At 43.4% G+C, this 23886-nt stretch overlaps 1 protein-coding gene and 1 long non-coding RNA gene across 2 annotated transcripts in view; one reads left to right on the top strand and one right to left on the bottom strand.

Annotated features, from left to right (window-relative positions):
• Nucleotides 1–6500: 6500 nt before the first annotated feature.
• LOC123278233 (uncharacterized) lies at nucleotides 6501–17502 on the bottom strand. The gene is made up of 2 exons (XR_011495367.1): nucleotides 17363–17502; nucleotides 6501–9700 (listed from the first exon to the last, which is right to left on the bottom strand). It is a non-coding gene; the product is annotated as an uncharacterized lncRNA (long non-coding RNA).
• The window catches only part of ADAMTS5 (ADAM metallopeptidase with thrombospondin type 1 motif 5), a 49046-nt gene continuing 41517 nt past the window's right edge, over nucleotides 16358–23886 (top strand). The window contains exon 1 of the mRNA XM_014866273.3: nucleotides 16358–18196. Coding sequence (XP_014721759.2) covers nucleotides 17096–18196 — 1101 coding nt within the window. The 5' untranslated portion in view covers nucleotides 16358–17095. The remainder of the gene's footprint in view (nucleotides 18197–23886) is intronic.

The following is a 23886-nucleotide window of genomic DNA, read 5'->3' as shown; positions in this document are numbered from 1 at the left end:
ATATATTTGAACATACTTGAACTAGGCACACAAAAATACTTAGTTTACTGAAAGTATAACTGGTAGAAATACTTTGTGGATAAAAGTGAACAGCTAAGGACCTCCTGAGGATGGACAATGTTGTATAATATGGAACAAGATTTGAGGTCTGGGAACTTGGATTCAGTCCCAGCTCTGCCACATACCACTCTCTGGCTTTGCTCAAGTGACACATCATTTTCAAGTCTGAATGTACTCATAAGCAAAAAATAGTGTATAATGTCCTTGTCACAGATTTCTTAAAGGATTAAATACACTCCTCTATCCAAAGAGACTACTGTAGTGACTGTCACATAGTAAGTGCTCAGCAAATATTTGGTTATTGATACCAATTGGTACAAAATGAGGGAACATAGGCACAAGGATAAATAGCAAAGCTTTACATAATGTATCCTACATTATTATTATTGATTATTGACAACATATGTTTGAAACCAGGGACCAAAGAGAACCCAAGCAGACGGAGCAGTACAGGCTATCAGGAGGCCATCTGAAGTCGAGGACCCAGGCCATAGGATCTTAGGTATTGGTGCATGTCAGACAGTGCCAGTGATGGAGCTGTGAGTGGCCTCCCGCCAGGGCTCTGAGTAACTGGCAGAGCACTGAGCATGTGACTCATTAGGAGTCAAATTGCTGTAAGTGAGGAACCACCTGTAGCTAAAACAAGTGCCTCATTGAATTTCTGAGAGCAGGAGAAAACTCAGGGAAAGAGCGATCTCTCTAATGCAGAATACATAGTCCTCAGCCCTGGCTTGCGGGACTTTCTAGGAATTCCCTCTTGCGACACCTACATCTGGTCAAAGCGTCTCGTCTAAGTTTCCTCTTTGGAGCAAACTGGGATCTGGGAGCTGGGGCTTCCTATGGCAATCCTATACCTAGGCTCTCCTTACCACACTGTGGATTACTCTAAAAAAGAAATGGAGGCGGGGAGCAGTCCGGTGGCGCAGCGGTTAAGTTCACACGTTCCACTTCTCGGTGGCCGGGGTTCGCCAGTTCAGACCCCGGGTGTGGACATGGCGCTGCTTAGCAAAAGCCAGGCTGTGGTAGGCGTCCCATGCATAAAGTAGAGGAAGATGGGCATGGATGTTAGCTCAGGGCCAGTCTTCCTCAGCAAAAAGAGGAGGATTGGCAGTAGTTAGCTCAGGGCTAATCTTCCTCAAAAAAAAAAAGAAGAAAAAAAAGAAAATGGGAAAAATATAAGAATAAAATAAAAATTTAAAAGAGAGTTATTTCTTTTTAGTTTCACATATAAACTATATTAGGAAGCCTTGTCCTACCTATTTAGTCTCTTTCTGTCCCACGTATACTCCCTCAAACTTTAATTCCATTTCCTAAACCAAACACCATCCCCATTCACAAAGTCTATTTATTTTCCCTTTCCCTTGAGCTTGGCCAAAGGCAATTTTCTCTCTTTCTTTTCCAGTTTTATTAAGAAATAATTGACATACGTTGCTGTCTAAGTTTAAGGTATCCAGCAAGATGGTGTGATTTATGCATATTGTGAAAAAGTCATCACAATATATTTAGTTAACATCCATCATCTCATATGGGTACAATAAGAAGAAAAGAAAAACAATTTCTCCTTGTGATGAGAACTCTCAGGATCTACTCTCTTACGAACTTTTGTAGGTATCACACAGCGTGTTAACTAGTCATCGCATGTGCATTACAACCCTAGAATTTCTTGATCTTATAACTGGAAGTTTGTACCTTTCGATCACCTTCCTCCAATTCCCCCCGATCAACAAATCTTTTTCTTTTTAACATTAAACTTAAATCCTGCTTGGATATTGCCACATATTACTTGACAATCTTCTCTGTCTTCTCTCTTCACCATTAAAGCTTTGCAAGCTCGCTAGTTCTCTCTGTTCCTTCAACTGGGCCTGAATCAGCCTTCATTTTTTCTCAGTTCTTTTCTGTACTTACATTTCTGTTTCCCTAAAATGGTTTCTCTGCTCTTTATAACGCCCCCTTCTTTCTGCAGCTGAGACGAGAGCCGTCATCTGACCACGCCAGTACCCTGGTCTTGGACTTCCAGCCTCTAGAAAGGTGAGAAATGAATGTTTGTTGTGTATAAGCCAGCCAGTCTATGGCATTCTGTGATAGCAGACCAAACAAAGATAGATGCTTTCTAGATGAATTCTTTACTACCTTCTTCCGAATCACTGTTTTCAACTCTATGCAGAGTATATGAATGTATCGTATATATTTTTTACTTTCTGTATAATTATGGCATCTTAAAAAATCTTTCTGGCTAGGGAGATATTACCCCTCCCAGGGCTAGCTTTTGATATGCAAACTAACCAACCAGAGCCATTCCTCCTCCCTGTGGCCCACGTACCACAGGAGATGATATTCTCGCCTCAATCATCCCAGCGACCGGGAACTACACCTACAGTCCAAAGCCTGCCTCAATTATTCAAACTAGCCAATCCTAAGCTATCACCCTGCCCTGCCTGGCCTTTCTGTGGAAACACTAATAAAGGCCATGGCTTGAGGATTCCCCATCTCCTGCTTCTGTTTCCTAACCAAACCTTGGTATTCCTCCTGTGGCCCTTCCAGGCAAGCTGTGCCTGTCATTTCTAGGGGAAGTGTGCACATCATTACACTTTGTTTTCAATGGCATTGACTTCTCATTGTCATCAGTCAGAAATAGGCACAGCACAACGAAATTCATTAAAATAGTTTTATTATTAAAAAATGTATTTTTTATTTTCAAGATTTCTAATGTATTCATTTGCATACTTACCTCTTCTTTTTTTATTATTTTACCTTAATGCTATCTCATAATATCCTATTCTTTTAAATAGAAGTTATTTCTTCATTTATCTCTTCAAGTATCTTCAGAAACTTTATTTTATTTATTTTTTGGTGAGGAAGATTTTTTTTTTTCCTGGGAGGAAGTCAGTAAGAGATGGAAAGAAAGCAACATTGTCCTTCCATTTACCTCCTAAAGCAGTATGTTTCTCAATTTAATGTGTATGTATCTGCAGAACTTGTGAAAATGCAGATCCAGGGGCCAACCCTGTGGCCGGGTGGTTAAGTCTGCATGCTTCACTTTGATGGCCCAGGGTTCGCTGGTTCAGATCCTGGGCACAGATCTACTGCTCATCAGTCCATGCTGTGGTGGCGTCCCACATAAAAGAACTAGAATGACCTACAACTAGGATACACAACTATGTACTGGGGCTCTGGGGAAAAAACAAAAAGAGGAAGATTGGCAACAGATGTTAGCTTAGGGCCTATCTTCCTCACCAAAAGATTAAAAAAAGCATACTTTAAAAAAAAAATAAAGGGAAATGCAGACTCAGTAGGTCTGAGGTGAGATTTTGCATTTTTAGCAAGCTCCTAAGTCATACAGCTACCAGTTTTGAGTAGCAAGTCCCTAAAGCAGTGTTTTTCAGACCTTTTCAGGAGATCTCCAAGGTCAAAATTATTATTGTTACTGTTATTATTATTATTAGCTGAGGAAGATTTGCCCTGAGCTAACATGTGTTGCTAATCTTCCTCCTTTTTTCTTGAGGAAGATTTGCCCTGAGCTAACATCTGTGCCAGTCTTCCTTTATTTTGTATGTAGGATGCTGCCACAATGTGGCCACTGACAAGTGATGTAGGTCCATGCCTGGAAATGAACCTGGGCCATCAAAGTGGAGCATGCCAGACTTAACCACTAGGCCAGGGGCCGGCCCCTAAAATTACTGTTAAAATAATACAAAGACATTACAGTGGAGTTTTCCAGAGGGTACATGACATATGATGTTACATTGATTGAATGCAGAAGGAGATACCAGAATTCAGCTATCTTCTATAGAGAGATCTGCAAAAATATAAAACAATACCATTCATTCCACTAAATATTTTTTACTTTGAAGAATATAATTATTTTTCATAAAAATTATATTCCCTACATTAGCATGTAGTATGTTGATTATTGTTGCTACTAAATGAATCAACAAATACTTATTTTTTTCAGTTATAATTTCTAACATGGTAACTCTCAATAGATATAACCACATATTGAGAACCCAACATAAACCATAGTTTTCCGGCCTTCTCAACAATTTTTAAAGGGATAAATGAGCCCCAAAATATTTGAAATTCGTTGCTCTGTAGAGGACGGAAGTTTATTTTTTCTTGTTTCAGCAGAAACACAAGAAAGGGACAGTATTTTACTCTATAGATGTATCAAGAAAACAGTGAGAATCCACACATTTTAAAATGCCACCTTAGGACAAAGTACTTGTGGACATTTTTAACGGAATAAAAAAAAGAATTTGGCCCTGCTTTATACTCTTTTTTAACGGAATGTCAATAAACATTCATGGAGTTCTTATTCAAGTCCCTAATATTGGGAAATAACAGAACAGGAAAACAAGTGAGTCTTAATCCCAAAATATGCTCCATTGCCACAAAAGTGGATGAGTCAGTTTACCCTTGGCCTCCTTAAATCCTCGTGTTTTCTCCCCCATCTCATGGATGAATATGTGGGAAGGTATTTTCTTTATTGAACATGTTATTTCTCCTCTATGAGCTGCTTCCCCTCAAGAGAACACTTGAGGGGCCATGAGTCAAGTACTGCATTTGTTGACTTCACATGGGGCAGGAAATAAAATGTTTCTGGAAGTTTCAAACCAACATTTGCTCCAAGTATGCTTCATCCAGTTCCCTCCATCTTGCTTTAACCCCCTGTATCTTTGTAGAAATGGGTCCACCTTCTACTTTCTCTTCAACTTCACTTTATTGGAGTCTCACTGTTGTGTGCTTTTTGTTCATGACAACAGATTTCACCATCTTGCAACCTTTTCCAACTGTTTATCTCATTGGTGACTGAACTCTCTGCATTGCACAAACCTCTTGAAGGCACTGCGCCATTTACCTCCCTTTCTTCTATCTCTGGGCAGCCTGAGTGAAATTGTTCACATGGTAGATCTGAGCGATTACTGAATTCTCTTTTTAAATGTATCCATTTTGGTTTCTGTCTTAAAATACAACTATCTTATCCTTATTTATGTTCTCTTTACTTCTACCATCAACAATAATAATTAACCTCCTTCGAAGAAACGTCCTTGTTAGAGAAACAAAAAGTTGTAGTTTTGGGGTTTTGGGGGAGGGGCTTTTGGCTTAAAACAACAGGAATTTATTCTCTCACATCCTGGAGGCTAAAAGTCCAGAATCAAGGTGTCAGCAGGGTCATGCTGCCTCTGAAGGCACAAGGGGAGAATCTTTTCTTGCCTCTTCCTAGCTTTTGATGGTTACCGGCAAGCCTGGGCATTCCTTGCCTTGTGGCTGCTGTGTCACTCCAATCTCTGCTCTGTTGTCACATGGTCTTCTTCGCTCTGTGAGTGTGTGTCTGTATCCGTGTCTTATAAGGACACCAGTCACTGGATTTACAGCCTGCCCTAATCCCATATGACCTCATCTTAACTAATTACATCTGCAACAACCCTATTTCCAAATAAGGTCACATGCTGAGGTTTTGGATAGTTTCTTTTAAAGAAACAAAGACTTATGGTTTTAATTTTTGCTTAATCTCTTTACCTTAGCTGCTTGTTATATAAAAATGAGTATTCAAAACACAACAAACAGAACAAACCCAGAACCAGAAACGCCAGGGAACAGCAGAAGCTGATCATATTTCAAATTATAAATTGCTGTGTACTGTATATCTAAATTCCTCAAGGAACCACTCAGTGATTGAAATGTGAACACCATATCCATTAATCCTAAGGGTCTGATGTATTACACCACGTGGTGGGAAAGATACAAGTGATTGAGTCTTCCTTCAGGCACCGACAACCAACACCATGTTGTCACCACCTGAATTCTTGACTAACTTGAGTTCTAGATAGTCATGATTACTTCATAAGCTACAATTCTTTCTCGTTTCCTTCAACTCAGACCAAGATGGTGAAAAATAAATACCGATTAAAAATTGTTTTGCTTCGTCTCTCCCCACCTGAATCTCGTGGGATTAAATGAGATTGATTTAACTGAAATCAATTAAGCAACAGTCTGATGTTTTGCTGGGTGCTGGAGGCATGTGTAGATGGGGTAATGGTCCACACACTCTGTGGTGGCAGTCCAGCACGCATCAGGAGGGACAAAAAGACGAGCACATAAATGGCTTTAATACTATCAGCGAGTAAAAACACAAGAGCACATGAACAACAAAGACAAATTGGTCATTTTAGATCCCTCTTTATAGTTCATATAGCCATCTGAGGGAAGGACCATTAGAAGATGCATCTTTCTAAACCCTTTTGGAGTTTCTACTTTACATCAGGCTTTTCTTTGTCTTAAATATTTTTATTCTTCATAGCTTTAGCGGTTCTCTTCGAAAACCTCCTGTCGGGACAAAAAGTCAGAGATATTCTTTGAGCCAAAATTTAAATGGACACAAACGAGTTCAAACTAAACCCATAACTGCTGTACTGGGTCAATAATAACAATGACGATAGTAATTATAATAATATTATTTATTTGCTATGCACCAGGTGCTTCACACATATTTAAACTCTGAATCTTCATGAAACCTTAGTGAGGTGTGTTACCATAGTCAGTCTCATGCAGCCGAGGAAACAGGTGTGCACAGGGTAACTTCCCCAGGCTCACAGACGGAGCCTAGGCTGGGATATAAACTCGGCCACTTTGGCTTGTTCCTGTTGTTGTTTTTTGGGGAGTGTGCTCAACCTTACAGAAAGTCAGCACAAAGTAAATCTTCTGCTACTCCCCGGCCTACAGGTTGGTAGAAGACTTTTGACATAATGTTCACCCCCGGCAGTGTGCTCTAACTGCTAAGAGCCACTTAGGAGTTGTAGAGTGACCAGCTTCTTTCCACTCTGCAGGGTCGGGCACCGAGAGGAGGCAGGAGAGCAGAAAATCGCTTCAAAATACACACTAAGGGGATCTTCAGTGTCCTTAAGTTCCAGGATTTCACAGACATTTGCAGTATTTAATAAGATTAAACAGACTTGGAATAACAACAATACAATTGAAGTCTCAGTTTTAAGTAATCACAAATGTGAAAATTCTGAAATTAGAGTATCAACTGAGATAAAAGATGGAGGCAATTTTGATACAGACCAGCATGAGACACTCACGGGTGAGGAATACAGAGCGGAATAACAGAAAATACCGTAATAGAACAAGTGTCTTGCATTTAATAGTTACTTGAGACTACAGTTTTCAGGAATAATGGGATAAGCCTGATAACTAACATCAGACCAATATATTGAGTATTCATTTTTATAATCTTCAACTCAAAAAAATATTTAGACTGTCTTCCGTATGCAAAGCATTGAGCTGGAGACTAGACATAACAAGACAAGCAAAACAGAGGTGTGTCAATCCAGATTCTGTCTATTTTAGGTGACAAAATTCCTAATTAAAGTAGCTTAAAAAAAATAAGGATTTTATTGACATTGCTGGATTTGAGGGTTCTAATGTTATTGTCTTCTCCTTTTTCTTCTCCCTCCTTTTTACTTTCTCCCTTATTCCCTTTATCGCCGCTACTTGGCTTCATTCCTAGTCTTTCTCCATTCGTTGGTCTCTCTAAGATAAATGACAACTGCCTAAATGTTTTTTTCCTCTCTCTTTCTTCCTCTTGGGCTCACACCTGCTCTACAGTCCCTGGCTCCCTACCTTCACCCTACACCTGAGTGGGGCTATATGGCATGTTCTGCAGATGGACTGCGAGCAGAAATGAGGTATGCCATTTCTAGGCAGAGGCAAGTAAGAGAGGGCACCTTCTATACTCTCTCTTTCTTCCATTTCTAAGCCAGCCTTGGTGGCAACAGGAGGAGGATGGGTTTGGACCACAGAATGGAACAAACTTGAATTCCTGAATGATTGCATGGACAGCACCCTGCTTGTCATCAACCCACAATGAACTGTGACGTGAGCGAAGAATAAAATTTGATTGTGTAAAACCACTGACTATTTGAGGGTGTTTATTCCAGCAGTTAGAATAAACTTCGATTTGTGAAACCATTGAGAACTTGTGGGTGTTTATCATAGCAGGTCAATTTCCCTTTTTAATATATGGTCTTTCCATTTCTGATCATGGAGAAAAAGTACATTTGGCTAATGACTTGGGCAAATGTCCCAAGTGGGGTTGCAATGGGTAGAGCTCTTTCTGGAACCAAGTGCTATATGGCCAGGCTCTGAGTTGCTAGATTTGGTATCAAGTGCCCAGACCTGTGGAAAGGGGACAGAAATGCGATCAGCTTTACTCAAATATGTAGACTGGGTTTCCCTAAAAGTGTGTTATTAGGAAACAGATGGTTAAGAAGGATGACAGACAAATATCGATAAACACATGCACACATACTTTAAAAATATAGTACCATACATATTTTGCATAGTTAACATGTACCCATTCATGCCTCCTATTCGCCAGTTACTGAGCTAACAACTGGAGTTACAACGGTGACAAAGACAGACATGGTTCCTGTTTTCATGGAGCACATATTCTAGTGGGGAAGACAGACACAAAGAGAGAGCAGGAGGATAAAAGGGAAAGAGTCTGAAAGAAGGAAAAGAGGGAGGCCAAGAATGATTCAGAGACATTGACTTATTTTCAGCATGCAAAACATTTACTTGTGTAGGAGGAACCAACCATTAGACTTGTCAATGATCAAAGGGAAAAACAAGGTCTATGATAGAGAGGGGAAAAGGCGGGAAAAAAACCAAAAAACATCTCATAGTCTCAAGACATTGTTTTGCATTTTTTGGAGGGTAAATTGTTTATCTGCAAGCTAGCAGAGAGTCTAGTCAGGATAGTTCGCCCTTTAATCCTCTGACTACCATCACTTTTTAAAAGTTATTTTTGGATTTTCTGAAAATTTTGTAGAGTTTAGCTGTGGAATATACGTGAGAGCCTTTCTCTGGGTCATTCCTCCACTTGTTTAATTTCAGTCTGCACCATTTTCCTCATTCGACTTTTCTAAAAGAAAAGCCTCTTATAAGCTCACAGATCAATGAGAGAATTATCTATTCCGTTAATGCTTTGGCAGAAATAAGTGAGGATCTAAGATGCAGAAAAATAGCCTAGAGATTACATAGTTAATTGTAAATATGTGTTTAGTAATTCACAACCAACTATTGCCATTAATTCTAAAGTCATGAGTCAAAAGACTCCGGGAATCATTCATCAGAGTGACCTAAAACATTGGCCCAAAGTGACATGGGCCACCAAGGGTCTGATAACCTTTGAGGGCGGATCAGGTTAGGACTTCATTTAGAGGATGATTTTGAATTTAGGTTTGAGTCTCGTGAATGACAGCACCACAGCCTCATCCTTTCCTACCCTTTTCTGTCCTCAAAAAATTTGATGCCTCACATGCCTGAAGGATAAAGGAAATCTTGTTTCATCACTTACTTAAATTGGAAAGGACCTAAATGGATTGGAAGAGGATCCTAAAATGAGGAACAGAGAGAAGCAAAAGCAAGAGTCTGGCTTTGGGGAAGAATACAGGAAATGTGGGCAAAGATTAGATCACTGAACTATAAATCAATCAAATTCCATTTCTTCTTCTCTTCCAGCTGCCCGAAGCTCATTTGCTCATATTTTCACAGATCAGAGGTGGCAGTGTCGTTGGGACTCTGGAGCGCTTCAGCTAGTGGTGAAAGGCAAGTTTCTAACAGGTCCAAATCTGGCCAGCTGGAAGGAGAAAAGGGGGAGAGTTGATGATGATTGTCACGTAAGGCAGTTCTTTCCTGGGACTTGGAAGCACATCTTCATTCAGGCAGTAAGTAAGGGTGGCATTGTCACTTCCCGTTTCCAGGGAGTGATCGCACGATTCCGGGGTTAGGAAGAGGAGTATAGGAAGAGTGACACCTCTTAAGTAAGAGGAAGGAAGTAAAAGCTGCCATTGCTTTACCTGAACCCCATCTTCATGTGGGATAATGAGCTGGACAGCTGCTCTTTCACCTGTTAGTACCTGATTAGGAAAGGCGTGTGTTAGAGAGGGTTGTGCTAGTCCATGGACAGACATGGAAATATGATACTGTGTATCTCTTTCTTAAATCATCTAAGTAACTTGCAGTGACCCCAGCATCCTGCGTGGGAGGTAAGTTTATTGATCTGGCAGCTACTTTCTCCATTTCCTTACTGGCCAGGGGTGAGTGAGCAGTAACCAGTTGATGTTAATCAGCTTTCTTTAGACTAACTTCAGCTTCTTAGTTTACTGATCAGAAAAAGGCAAATACATTTCATACGGAGAGAGTTTCAAGGAAGATTGTGATATTTTGGAGCTTGAGCAAGGTGTTGTTACAGTGTAACCATAACTTTAAAAAAAAACTCTAATTTTAGAACGATGGGACAACAACTGCTACCTACTACAATTACAACTCCAATTACCACTATTTAGTAATTTGAAATCTTTGCTTAAATTTACCATCATAAAGGAAAAAAGAACCCTCAAACGTTTCAAATTACTCTAGGCTGGAAATTCCTGATTTTCCATGTGTTTCCAGTAAGGTTTGATTTTGAGATGATTTCCGGAAAATAAAGGAGAAAAAAAAGAACTCATAAAAGCAAGTAATGTGCGCATAATTGTGTGAGAAAAGCTAAAACAACATTTCGCAGCTGGTCAGCATAAAAACTGACTTGTCGGTTTTCCTTTACAGATAGCACCTGTATGTCTTAAATAATACACATGGACATTATTCATTTGAAGACTTTTCTATGGTATAGGATTTCTGTGTATAAGAAAAATGAAAATCCAACTTTTCCAAGAATTTGTTTTTTTATAATATTAAGTAAAACTGATTCTGAAGCATATGTTTTCTGTCACAACAGATACTGTTCTGTAATATATCCTAGACAGATAGTAGAGAAAATGGTTTTGAATTTTATCAGGAATGCAGTAAACTTCTCCGAAAAAAAAAAAAAATCTCTACAATGCAGGTCTCAAGAAAGTTTTCTTTGCAAGGGGGCTAGGGGGAGTTGGTATAAAACCCTCTCTTATTGTCCCAGCTCTGATCAGAACTTTCTATCCACTGTTCAGTGCAGCTAGAAGGGAAAATGTGTTGAGGTGAGTGTATGCGTGTGTGTGCACAGGCATGCTGATGTGCGTTGTGTGTGTAAGGTGTGCAGGATTGTGCACTGGCGTGCCGAGATGTATGTTAGACCATTGTGGGATATAGGAGGAGCTGGAGGGGGAAGTAAAGAGGTGGAAAAAGAGAGAAGGGTTGTTCAAGTATAGTTTCACCCCCTAAAAATTTAAGATTCATATCAAAGCCAACATAGTAAATATACTTCTTTCCCTGTTCCCAAAATGTAATCTTTAGTTTTGGTTTGCTTTGTACTGATATTTAATATAAGATCTACTGCCAATAAATTTTTAAGTGTACAATATAGTACCGTTAACTGCAGCCATGATGTTGCACAGCAGATCTCTAGAATTTACTCATCTTGCACAACTAAAACTTCATGCCCGTTGAACGGCAATTCTCCATTTCCCCCTCCCCCAGCCTCTCGCAGTCATCATTCTACTCTCCACTTCCATGAGTTTGACTGTTTGATGGGCGACAATATGGACGAATCTGGAGGACACAATGCTGAGTGAAACAATCCAGTCACAGAAGGTCAAATCCTGCATGATTGCACTTAGATGAGGTATCTCTAAATAACCTTTGGTTTTAAAGCGAGTCTTCTGAGAACTAGAATTTGCAAAGCTAAGTGGTGCTGGAGGAACCGGCTGACCCAGAGTCTTGAAGGCATTCATAAACAGCCTCAAGCAGCAGTAGAATGTTCTGACCCCTGTACCCACTGTCCTGCCAGGGAGGGAGATGATCCTAAGGGAGCTCACAATATAGCAAGACCCAGGGTAGGGATTCAGATCTGGGAAAGGAACACTGTTACACAGAGTGGAGAGATTGTGATCCTCCCACATGGGAGGGAAGGAGCAGGTGTGTGGCTGGAGGGGAATATTTATTGTCAGTTATTTCCTCACTCTTACCATTAAAATTGTAGATGGGGGAGGGGGAGGAAGTGACACTTTAGCAAATGGAAATTTGAGAAAATACGACTGACTGGGAAACATACATCCTATGGAGTGAAGCTGTCCTGAGGACATGCAGCTCCCGGCACCTGCAGGACCGAGTCTCTTGCTTCTGTCTCTCTGTATCTGTAGTTTCCAGCTTGTATTCCAAGCGTCTTTTGGTACAGTTGGCTCCATCTCCCAACTGGGAGCTTCTTTGACCATTAATCATGGCTTATTCATCTTCATATGCCTCCAGAGAACCTCACAGAGCACTCTGCCGTGGGACTCCGACAGATATTTGTTACAGTGGATAGATTTAAGAGGTGTTGTAACTGACCACCAGGCAAGGGAGTAAGGGATTTGGATTCCAGGAGAGCTGGCCACTAAGGATTTTTAAACCACAGACAAGTCATGTTGGTCTCAGCTCTCAGTTTCTCATTGGTAGATGGAGGAAGTTGCCTTACATGATCTCTGAGATAACTTCCAACAGTAACAGTCTGGAGTAGAAAATCTCTCTTCCTTTTGGGAAATGTAAAATTATATATCAGATGTGATCATATACTCCAGTGGAAATACCTCCCTAAAAATGCACAAATAAAACTGTTACTTAGGGCTGGCCCCATGGTACTGCAGTTAAGTTCACGCACTCAGCTTCGGTGGCCCTGGGTTCACTGATTCGGATCCCAGGTGCAGACCTACACACAGTTCATCAAGCCATGCTGTGGGAGCATCCCACACAGAAGAATTAGAAGGATTTACAACTATGTACCCAGACTTTGGGGAGAGAAAACAAAAGGAAGATTGGCAACAGATGTTAGCTCAGGGCCAATCTTCCTCACCAAAAAAAAAAACCAAAAAACATCCTTTAAAAAAAACTGTTACTTGGAATAACAAAATAATGAAGTAGCAATTAATCCACCTAAAATGATTGCTAATATATTTTGTCTTTTTACTGTAAAAAAATAAAAATGAAAACTTGGGCTACTTTCATCCAGTACAAATTACTTTGTTGGACTGACAGACATTCATTTTTCTGGAACGTAGCAATTTATCCTAACCCACTAGGGTAATATTTAAAAAGTGCTACCAAATGAACTTCCTAAAGTATCCAAGTTACTTTCACAGAAAAAAAAGTAGATCCAGGTAGAAATTTTCTGAATGTATAAGAATTTACTCATTAAATTTATAAGGGGTATTAGTTCCTTCCCTGTTTATGTGTGGTTCTATTAAATATTTAGTAATTGATATTCATGTTGGGAGCTTTATCTGTTTCTGTTCTGTTCTTCAATACATTTCTAAACGTTTGAATAATCTGAGCACAAATGTCATTATGTAATTAAACTTAAAGGGATAAAATTCAGAGGCAGATTCACTTGAGAAATGTGATGTTTTTGAAAGAGGAGAAAGACCTTCACTAAGAAGAAAATTCCATTGGAATTTCCTTAAATGGTAAATAAGAAATCTCCTTTCTGTGAACGCAAACAATTGTAATTAAATTTAAACACATCTAAAATGCCTGTCTATCCAAATGATCCTTTGAGATGAACAATGATGAAATGGTTAAAATTACAGAATCAAAGAGGCCACCCTGGTGGCATAGTGCTTAAGCTTACGTGCTCAGCTTCAGAGGCCTGGGGTTCCCAGGTTCTGATCCTGGGCACAGACCTACGCACTGCACATCAAGCCATGCTGTGGCAGCATCGAAATGTTGATGAAAATAATCCATAATCAATCTATAAATGAAAATTTGGGCAAGTTTATTCTGAGCTGAAATCTGAGGACCATGGCCCGGGGCCTTTCTTCACGAAGGAAGAAAGGGCACCAAAGAAGTGAGGTGTACAGAGTGGTTATATACCCCCAAACAGGATGTTTCACATATGATTGAAATGCATCTCCCACAATAGTCACAAGATTGCCCTGTCGGCACAGCACTTGATGGACACAGCAGGTAGTGGGTCTGCTATCTCTGAGGGCTTAGCAGGAGGCAAGTCTATTGTCTCGAGCTGGGTGGTCACAGGTGAGCAGCAGCAATCAGCTCCTAGCCTAAGGAAAGATGCTTAATCCTTAAGGAAATGCCAACGTTGGGAGGGGGAGGGAAGTTGCACCTTTATCTCAACGGCCTTTGTTTTTGCCATAGGGAATGTCTAAAGCAGATATACAATGCTTGCTCAACTGCCACTGGTCAGGCCCTTTTGGAAAGACAAGGTCAGGCCGAATTAGGTTTACACCAAATGGCTTCCTCATATACTCCGATATATCCTATTACTTGCCATTTTTATTTGTCATCATACATACAAAATAGAGGACGACTGGCACAGATGTTAGCTCAGGGCCAATCTTCCTCACGAAAAAGAAAAAAGAGAAAATTACAGAATCAATGTTGTTTTAGAGATGGCATTTAGTGCCAAATATTGGACTACCTTCCATTGAAATTGGTAAAAAAGAAAATTTGCTCTCTATAGGCACGTGGACCACAAGGCTGGAAGGCTCCTGGAGGGACAGAGAAAATTGCTGGAATCTAGATCCTCCTTTATATCCTGATCCGGAAGGTCTCTGGTTCCTCAACATATTGTTGGTAGCTTTGGCCTTGGGCATTGAGAGGCTGAGAGGGTGTGGAACTAAAAGGCAAGAGCCTTCAGCAATAGCAACTTCCTCCCAGGTCTGGAGATACTTCGGAATCCACCAGGGGTTAGGTACTGAGTGGTCCCGGGCCTCAGTGATCACTTCATTCATAAGCACAACTAACTCTCAGGACAGCCTTCACTCTGCCTCCAGGGGACTCCAGAGGGTGCTCCAGGCACAGGGCGGCGGGCATCACTGCTGGGCAATTCTAGAATCATCCCGGGGATCATGAACACTCTGAGGACCCCACATCCATCCAGCACCCACCTGATTCCCTCCCTGAAGAAATGATCAGATGCTTGAGTAAGGATCCAGCAAAACCCTGCTACCCTCCGCATCCCTTTAAGTCAAACAAAAGTAGAAAGATAGAAATGGGCTAATTATACCGGATTCATCTTTCCCTGATGTATTCATTAATTTGCCTGAAGAATGAAGGGGAGGAAGGTGCCTCTGCCCCACGGTAGACAGACCTTCTAACTATCACCAGGCAGCAACGGTTAGAAGTTGGATTTTCCTTCTATTCAATTAGAGGTGATAATTAGAGGAAACAAAGAAAGAGAAACCAAGTCACAGAGACAATGTCACTCAAGTACTAACAGGTACCAACCTGCGCCCCTCCCCCTCCAGTCCGCTCCTCCTCCTAAAAGGAATTTTTGAGAATGATAATAGGTCAGGGCCTAGGGCGATGAGTGGTTGTTTTAGGAGAGAGAAATACCAATAGGGAGAGTTCTGATTTAATTGCCATTTAAGCAGAAGGAAGAAAAGAAAGTGTGGGCACAAATTTTTTAAATCTTATGGAAAAAGAGAACGAGCGCAATTCCCTTCAAGAGTTAACTCTTTCCCGCCCTGCCTTCTTAAAACAAAGCAAAGGAAGTTCCAGTCATCCGGGACTAAGTGACAGATTGTGGGCACCGATGAAAGGCGCGCTGGAGCTGGGGGACGTGGCTCGCACACAAAGGCGCGGGGTTCCCAGGCGGCGGGCGGCTCTGCCCGGGGCACCGCCGCGCTCAGGGCGCAGCGTCGCGCCAGGAAGCGCCTGCGGCTCTCCGGCTGCCCGGCCCCTCTGCTGGTGACCGGGAGAAGTTAGTCACCCGGAGCTCGAACCCAGCGAGCGTCAGAGAGCTAAGAAGCCAGGGAATGGGGAGGGAGGGAAACCGGTCCCCGGACGGCTGCGAGCGGGAAAGAGTTGTGCTGGGCGAGGGGGCGCACGGGAAGCTGCGAGCCGTTTGCTGGTGGATGGAGTTGCAAGCTCTGCGAGGCCGGAGCCCACGGGCTTGCCAAGGGGAAAAATTTGCGGCAGGAACTTCCTACCGAGGGACAGAAAAGCAGGAGAGAAGGAGGCAGGGAGAGACTTGAAACGTCTCAGTAACTTTAAAAACACACCAAAACACCCGTTCAGGAGATGAGGTAAGCCGAGGTTAGCCAACCCGGATTGGTTGTGAAACATCAGACAAACCCAGAGCCGCTGTGGCTTTAAGCAAGCCAAGGAAATATGTTTTTCTTACCCAAATACTTTTTTCCCCCCTCGTCCTTGCTCCCTCCCTTGTCCCTCCTTCCACCTCGCCCGGTCCCTTCCTCTTTCCCGGTCTCCCTTTCCTCGATCATCCGGCTCGCCCGCCCTCCCCCATCTGATTAGGCGCGGACCGGGAAGGGTGGGAGTGGTGGGGGAAGCTCTCCCTTTAAGAGGCAGCTTGCAGTGACGAATTGTTGAAATTGCCATTGCAGGATGGCATGCCGCTATAAATTCATTGTTCCACCTCCTCGCATCTTCACAGCGCTCGCGCTGCTCTCCGCGCTCGCAGCGGCCGACTGGGGATGACGGCGGGCAGGAGGACACAGCATCCGAAGGGACACGGACGCGCCGCTTCACTGGCTCCCCGCAGGCCGCCCCTGGCATTTTTGTTTTAATTTTTATGGCCTTTTTTCCTCTCTTTCTTCCTTTCCTCCTGGTTCCAGTAGAGTCGAGGAAACCCACAAAATAAGAAAGGAAGTGGGCTCCGGAGCTTGGAACCCCCTCCGCCGGCGGGTCCAGAGCGGCAAGGGGGCGGGTGGCAGCGCGCACTAGTTGCCTGCCTGGTGCGCGGCACCTTCCTTACTTTTCTTGGTGCAGCGAGAGCGGCTGCCTTTGGGGGTTGGATTGGGGTTTTTCCCTTTTTCTCATATTTGCTGAATCTCAACCACCCGGCTTTCCTCTTTTTCTTTTTTTCTTCTTTCCGGAGCACGAATCCAAACATTTTCCAAACCAACAAAGAAAAGTTCGCACGCTGGCACTGCGGCCAGGACAGGCTGGCGCTGCTGCCGGGTCCCCCTCCCTCCCTCCGACACTTGACTCAACCTTGCAAGCAAGTGTGTGTGTGCCCCCACCTCCCGCCCCGGTAACTTCCATAGCGAATAACAAATACCCATAAAGTCCCCGACGCGCAGCCCCTCCCCGCGGGCAGCGCACTATGCTGCTCGGGTGGGCGTCCCTGCTGCTGTGCGCGCTCCGCCTGCCCCTGGTCGCCGCCGGCCCCGCCGCGGCACCTGCCCAGGATAAAACCGGGCAGCCTCGGGCTGCTGCAGCGGCCGCCCAGCCCCGCCGGCGGCAGGGGGAGGAGGCGCAGGAGCGGGCCGAGCCTCCGGGCCACCCGCACCCCCTGGCGCCGCAGCGCAGGAGCAGCGGGCTGGTGCAGAACATCGACCAGATCTACTCGGGCGGCGGCAAGGTGGGCTACCTCGTCTACGCAGGCGGCCGGAGGTTCCTCCTGGACCTGGAGCGGGATGGTTCGGTGGGCGCCGCTGGCTTTGTGCCCGCAGGAGGCGGGCCGAGCGCGACTCGGCGCCACCGGGGCCACTGCTTCTACCGGGGCACGGTGGACGGCAGCCCCCGCTCCCTGGCTGTCTTTGACCTCTGCGGTGGTCTCGACGGTTTCTTCGCAGTCAAGCACGCGCGTTACACCTTGAAGCCGCTGCTGCGCGGGCCCTGGGCCGAGACAGAGACCGGGCGCGTGTACGGGGACGGATCTGCGCGGATCCTGCACGTCTACACTCGCGAAGGCTTCAGCTTTGAGGCCCTACCGCCGCGCACCAGCTGCGAGACCCCCGCGTCGCCGCCAGGGTCCCGTGAGCGCCCCCCGGCGCACAGCAGCCCGGAGCCACGCTGGGCGCTGGCCCAGCAGTTCCCTGACCAGTCGGCTACCTCGTCCGATGGGGGCCAGGGACCACAGACGTGGCGGCGGCGGCGCCGCTCCATCTCCCGGGCCCGCCAGGTGGAGCTGCTCCTGGTGGCTGACGCGTCCATGGCGCGGATGTACGGCCGGGGCCTGCAGCACTACCTGCTGACCCTGGCCTCCATCGCCAACCGGCTGTACAGCCACGCCAGCATTGAGAACCACATCCGCCTGGCCGTGGTGAAGATGGTGGTACTGGGTGACAAGGACAAGAGCTTGGAGGTGAGCAAGAACGCGGCCACCACACTCAAGAACTTCTGCAAGTGGCAGCACCAGCACAACCAGCTGGGGGATGACCATGAGGAGCACTACGATGCGGCCATTCTGTTTACTCGAGAGGTAGGTCCAGCCTGGGTGTGTGGTCCAAACCTGGGATAAGAAGGTAGGTCAAAGGGAGTCTTGCTGACCGCCATTCTTCTCCCACAAACCCCCTGCCACTCTAGATTTGCTTAGCCGCTTCTTGCAAGAAACCCAGCCAACCTCCAGCTCTGCTCTGATTCAGGGTAGCCCCAGCAGCCATAACGCCTTAAATGACCAGACCTGCTTAGCCAATCCATCAACCAATCAATCGGGCAGGATGTCTCCAGTCTGAGATGTGGTGACATCGATGCATAAATATGTTAAGAAAGGACTAGGATGCTTAGGAAAAGGTACATAGCTAAATGGGGAAAGGAGGAAAACAAGTTTGTCTTTAGAATCAGGGATCTTCCACTTTCCAATGAACTCAAAAATGTAACTTTGTCAAGCCTAATGGAAAGGGCTTGAAGGTTCATCCATTGTAGTCCCTTTTATCCACGACCTTCCTTTGTAAGTGTTCATACCTTCCTACTTGAGCCTCTTCTGGGACTAAGTTGAGGGCAGACTTTCCAAAGGAAGGACTCTTTTTTCAATCAGGCTTCCTAATGGAGTTCTGACATGACCGCCTTGGTGGAATGTCAGTTCTTGGGCAGGAAGGAATGCAGGGGGACAAGGAGGACATAGAAACGGAATCTTATGAGGTTCCTTAGCAACTCCTTTGCCTCCTTACCCAGTGCACTCAAGCACTGTGCACTCCTCAGCTGCCACTGAAGGGTCATATCCAACTTGCATGTTTGGGTTTTGCATGAAATATCTTCTGAAGCCCCAGTGTGGAGATATCTGGGCAAAGAGTCAAGACATGAGGAAGGAATGTTTTCCGGGGAGAACCATCTTTTTTAAAAAGGATGGTTATAGAAAGGGAAAGAAAATGATCTTTAAAAGCCCAGAAGTTCTGGGAAGAACACAGCGTCTATTTGCACAATTGTTAGATCATCACGCAAGGGTGACATTCAGACACAAAGTCTGGGTTAGTTGTGAGTCTGACTTGCTCAGAACTCTGAGCCTCAGTTTTCACAACTCTACTCTGGTTGGCAGTTTTAAGTCATGCCTCTGAGATGCTTGGTAAGAACTGACTTTTAAAGCTCATTCTTTAAGTGTTTGAGATCCATCCAGGATAGATGAAAGATTAGAAACTTTGAAATATTGTGGAAAATCATGGTATGAAATGGAACAACCAGAGCTGGGATAGGAAATTCAATGATGGCTTGCACCAGGTTTCAGAATCACACAGCTCCACTAGCTAATACTCCTATTTTTACTGAGGCACCCCCGGTATGAAGGAAAAGCGATGATAAATTTGGAGTGGAGAAACACTTGTGGTTCCTGGGGTGGACACAAATGTAAACCACATGTAAACAGACGCCGGAGGGCAGTAGTTTAGGGAGAGTCAGGCAGCGCACAGTGCTATGCGCGATGGAAAATCTTTCTCCTCATTGAGTGACCTTCTGGAAACCATCCTTTAATTTCTCTGCACTACATTAATCTTTGAAACGGAAGAACATTCATTTCGTAGCCTTCCGTACGAAGTGAAGTTCTCCTGTAAGACTATCCCTTTCTTACTTGGTTTCCAAGTCCTTTTTTTGTAAGCAACTTTCCATGTCTGAATTCCTTGCTTGGCTATATCGCAAGAGGCTGCCAAGAAGAAGGCTTCAGAGAGTTTATGGAAGGAAGTTCTCTAAAGACAGAGGAAAAAAATGCTTTTGTAGGCATGCTGCTCCAAAGAGTAGGTCATTTTAATAGTTCGCTTTCATTTTTAAATACAAATGCCCATTCCATAATTTTTTAAATAAACAAAAATTAATAGAAGACCCTATGACTCCCTATTCCTGCCCCGTAATTTTCCCAATTGCTTTTCAGAAAAGAAGAAAACTAGTCAGTGATTCTAAATGATCTGTCTGTTGCTTTTTCTGGGTTTGTTTTTTGTTTGGGTAGTTAATTCCTGTTTTCCAAGCTCTGAAACACATCGGTACATTTTAAAAAGTTAAAGGCATTTTAAAGAGATAAAAGGGAGAAATAAATGAACAATCTATCTTAATTTTAGTAAGTATTATAATAAGACACATTTTTCGAACTAGTCCACACATGGAAAATATTTGACGTGGGTCCTCCCTGGCCGCCTTGCCAAGGAGAAGCAAGCAGACTTTTAGTAAGCAAATCTCATTTAGCTTGTGGTTGGCCCTCTTGTATGTATATCTAACTTGATGAGCACCAAATATCGGAAAAGTGTGTATATTATGAATATATACACCTAATTTAAAAGAGTGCTATTAATTAGGGCACTCAGCAAAATATTACAAGACCCTTATTCAGCATTCATTTGAAAGTACAGTGCTTCAAAATGGGAAGTTATTCTCCACCTAATACTTAAGCGTGTAGAAAACAGGAGAGCTGGAGGAGAAAGGATCTGAGCTCATCTATCTCATAGAAATCAAATAGCTTAAGACCTAAAGAAGAACTTTCATGGCTGTTTTCTTTTCAATGAGAAATACCCAGAGTTGGCACCAAGGTCCTCCTTTTACAACTGTGTTTTGAATGTAAGGAGTACGTTGCTTAGCAGCCAGACGCCAGCCCATCAAATCCATGTTTTGACGGGCTCTGAGCACCGTTCAAATTTTATGTCCAGATGTCTTCTCCTAAATTGCTTGTTTTTCAGGCATGAAGCAAATGTGTGAGGATATGTTTTCCACCCCTGTTTACTAGCCAAGGCTACCTTGAACGTTGTGTCTGGGAGTCAGCGGAATAGGGCTGGTAATTCATTTATCAAACTAACATGCTTCGCCCTTGGGACTGTACCCCAGCACTCAGTACTGTTCTAGTTAGAGAAACTTAGCACCAGTCCGTTTTCTGGCGTAGGATGCCGTTTTCATTCTGGAATGGCACTTAGGCTGGAATTCATGCCATGTCTGCCATCAAACAGTAGAAACCCGATCTCCCCAGGATTTAATTTTGCTTTCCAGAATCCCTTCCCTGTTCCTGGCTTCCTCTTTTATTTTAAAGTAGTTTCTTTAAAGGCAAACTCTTAAACCCATCGTAGAACCATGCACTTCTCTTTAGAAACCAAAGCCCTACCTGCTTGATAACAAAATTGGAAATTATTTAACATCTCCTCATCCCCCGCACAATACCAGTGAAAGCTTCACTCTTTCATGGATTGAAAGCATCCGATTGAAACTGAATGAGCTACAAGAATATACAATGTAAAAGGTGCATTCACTTTCATTAATTATCATTGTGCCCATTCATAGGCAACTGTCTGTCAGCTAACACGTCTCACTCTATGTTCTGCCTTGTAGTTCTGGGCTGGACCTCCACAGACAGCATTTCTCCTTTACCAGCTGGCTCCTTGTTAGGTTCTGACAATAGGGGGCCCTAGAGGGAGACAGAAGCTTGGAGGAGGGAGGAGGATGTGCTTTTTCTTATTTGCTTGCTGACTCGATTGACTCATTGAATCACTCATTTGAGTTCAAATCCCATTTAAAGTCAACAGTGAACCCTTAGCAAGAAGTCGTAGCCTATAGGTCAATCCTAATCAATAAAAGGTGAAGTAACTCAGAAATGGGAAGATCGAGAGCAGATTAAGCAGCGCTCATTGACATTTTAAAAATAAATTGTGAATTGAAAGTTGCTAAGGGAGTAGATCTTTAAAGTTCTCATCACAAGGGAAAAATCTGTAACTGTGATGATGGATGTTAACTAGAATTATTGTGGTGATCATTTCATAATGTCATATATAATATCATTTGTTGTACACGTGAAACTAATATAAGTCAATTCTATCTCAATTAAAAATAAGTAAATTGTGGAGAATGTTCTGAAAAATCTAAAGACTATTAGAGACAATATACAACAGCACACAGGACCTACTTCATTATTGTCTTTCTCACATTCAGCTCATGCCTATGGGTGCCTTCTGTGTATGAGCCACTCATTTCGGCAACTGAAGGAAGCAGGATGGAAAATACCTGTTCTCTGCCCACCTGGGCTTATCGCCAGAGGAGAGGAAGCAGATACATACATCAATCACGCTAATGTTAGGAAAACTCTGATACATGCCATAACTGAGCTATCAACAAAGTCTGTGAAAGGAGAGGGAAGACACAATCAATTCTACCTATGGATCTTTTTACAGGCTTTATTGTAAATGCAGAATTGAATTGGCCCTGAAAGGATGGGTCGATTTGATTTGGTTTCAGCCAGCTTTTATTGCGCTATCCATAATCAGAAACCACTTTGCAATTAATCCTTTCAACAATCGGGAACCATGGTATCATTATCATAATCAGATAGATAAGGACACATACAAAAAGAGAGAGATCGTCTTCTCAGAGTCAGATCTGACAAGTGGTAGAGAGAGAAGGTAGTCCTGTCTAGTGCTCTCTAAACTAAAAATCTTGTAACTAGTTTATTCAGATGTTCAATATGTTCCTAATAGGTAGAGAGAGATTCAGAGGTTTAAAAAGTGGCCCCTTTCTTAAGAATCTATTCCAGGAAGCAGACTGGGAAATGGATAATTGCTGTACAGCAAGGTGACTTTTATGATAGATGTGATCATTAGATATCATGGAAGTATATAAGAAGGTGGCCTAACCCATCAATTTGGACGAAAGAGGAGTTGGACCCAAAAGGAGAGAGAGGCATTGCAGACACACCAGGCAATCATGTGCAAAGGCCCAGAGGCATCATGGTGATTCTGTGAAATGCAGGGTGTTAGATGCAATAGGACAGACAATATGAGGGTGGGAGGGTGATAGATTAGTCAAGAGGAAAATAACCAGATTATAGAAAAAAATTGTATGTTATCTATATTAGTCTGCTTAGGCTGCCATAACAAAATACTATAGACTGAGTGGCTTAAACAACAGGAAAGTATTTTCTCATAGTTCTGGAGGCTGAAAAGTCCAAAGTCAGTGTTCCAGCCTATTTGGTTTCTGGTGAGAGCTCTCTTCCTGGCTTGTAGACTGCCACCTTTAACTTTAATTACATCCCTATAGGCCCTATCTCTAAATACAGTCACATTGGGAATTAAGGCATCAACATATGAATTTGGGGGGGGGGGAGACACAAATCAGACTATAGCACTATGCTAAAGAGTTTAAATGTAAATTAAATTCCATGAGAATCTGTGGAAAGGACATCCAACAGGAAAACAGCAGTGACCAGAGGTATGTTCTGGAATGAGCCTTCTGGCCTAAGCAGTTGGACCGGATCCAGGGGGAGCCTTTGCAGGCTTTCAGTAATCTTCAAGAAAAGACTCAAGATGGTCTCAACTAAACCAATGGCCTTAGAAATGGAGAAGCAAGGATCGAGTCAATAAATGTTACAAAGAAGTAGATGTGAGAAAATTAATCCTTCCAACAGAAGGAATACTTGGGCTAAGGTTTAGGGCCAAAGTGTTGATGAGATATGCCGGAAATAGTGGACAGGATAGATCTGGAAGGTGCAGTGGAGGCTGACATGAAGCCTGGGTTGCATTGTGCCAGGGTTGGAATGGCAGGCCAAGGTTGGTGTATGCTTTATGTTTTGGAGGAGTGGAGGAATCTTCTAAGATCTGGGCTCTAGGCAGGTAACTGACTGCAGCATATAGACGGGGAAGTTACAGGAGACAAAGGGACCCATTGGAAGCCTCAGGTGAGAGTCCATGCAGGAAGAAATAACGGGAGGAGTGAGTCAGA

This window comes from Equus asinus, chromosome 18 (assembly GCF_041296235.1).
Source record: "Equus asinus isolate D_3611 breed Donkey chromosome 18, EquAss-T2T_v2, whole genome shotgun sequence".
Lineage (NCBI taxonomy): Eukaryota > Metazoa > Chordata > Mammalia > Perissodactyla > Equidae > Equus > Equus asinus.
This window is presented reverse-complemented; position numbering and strand designations above follow the sequence as displayed.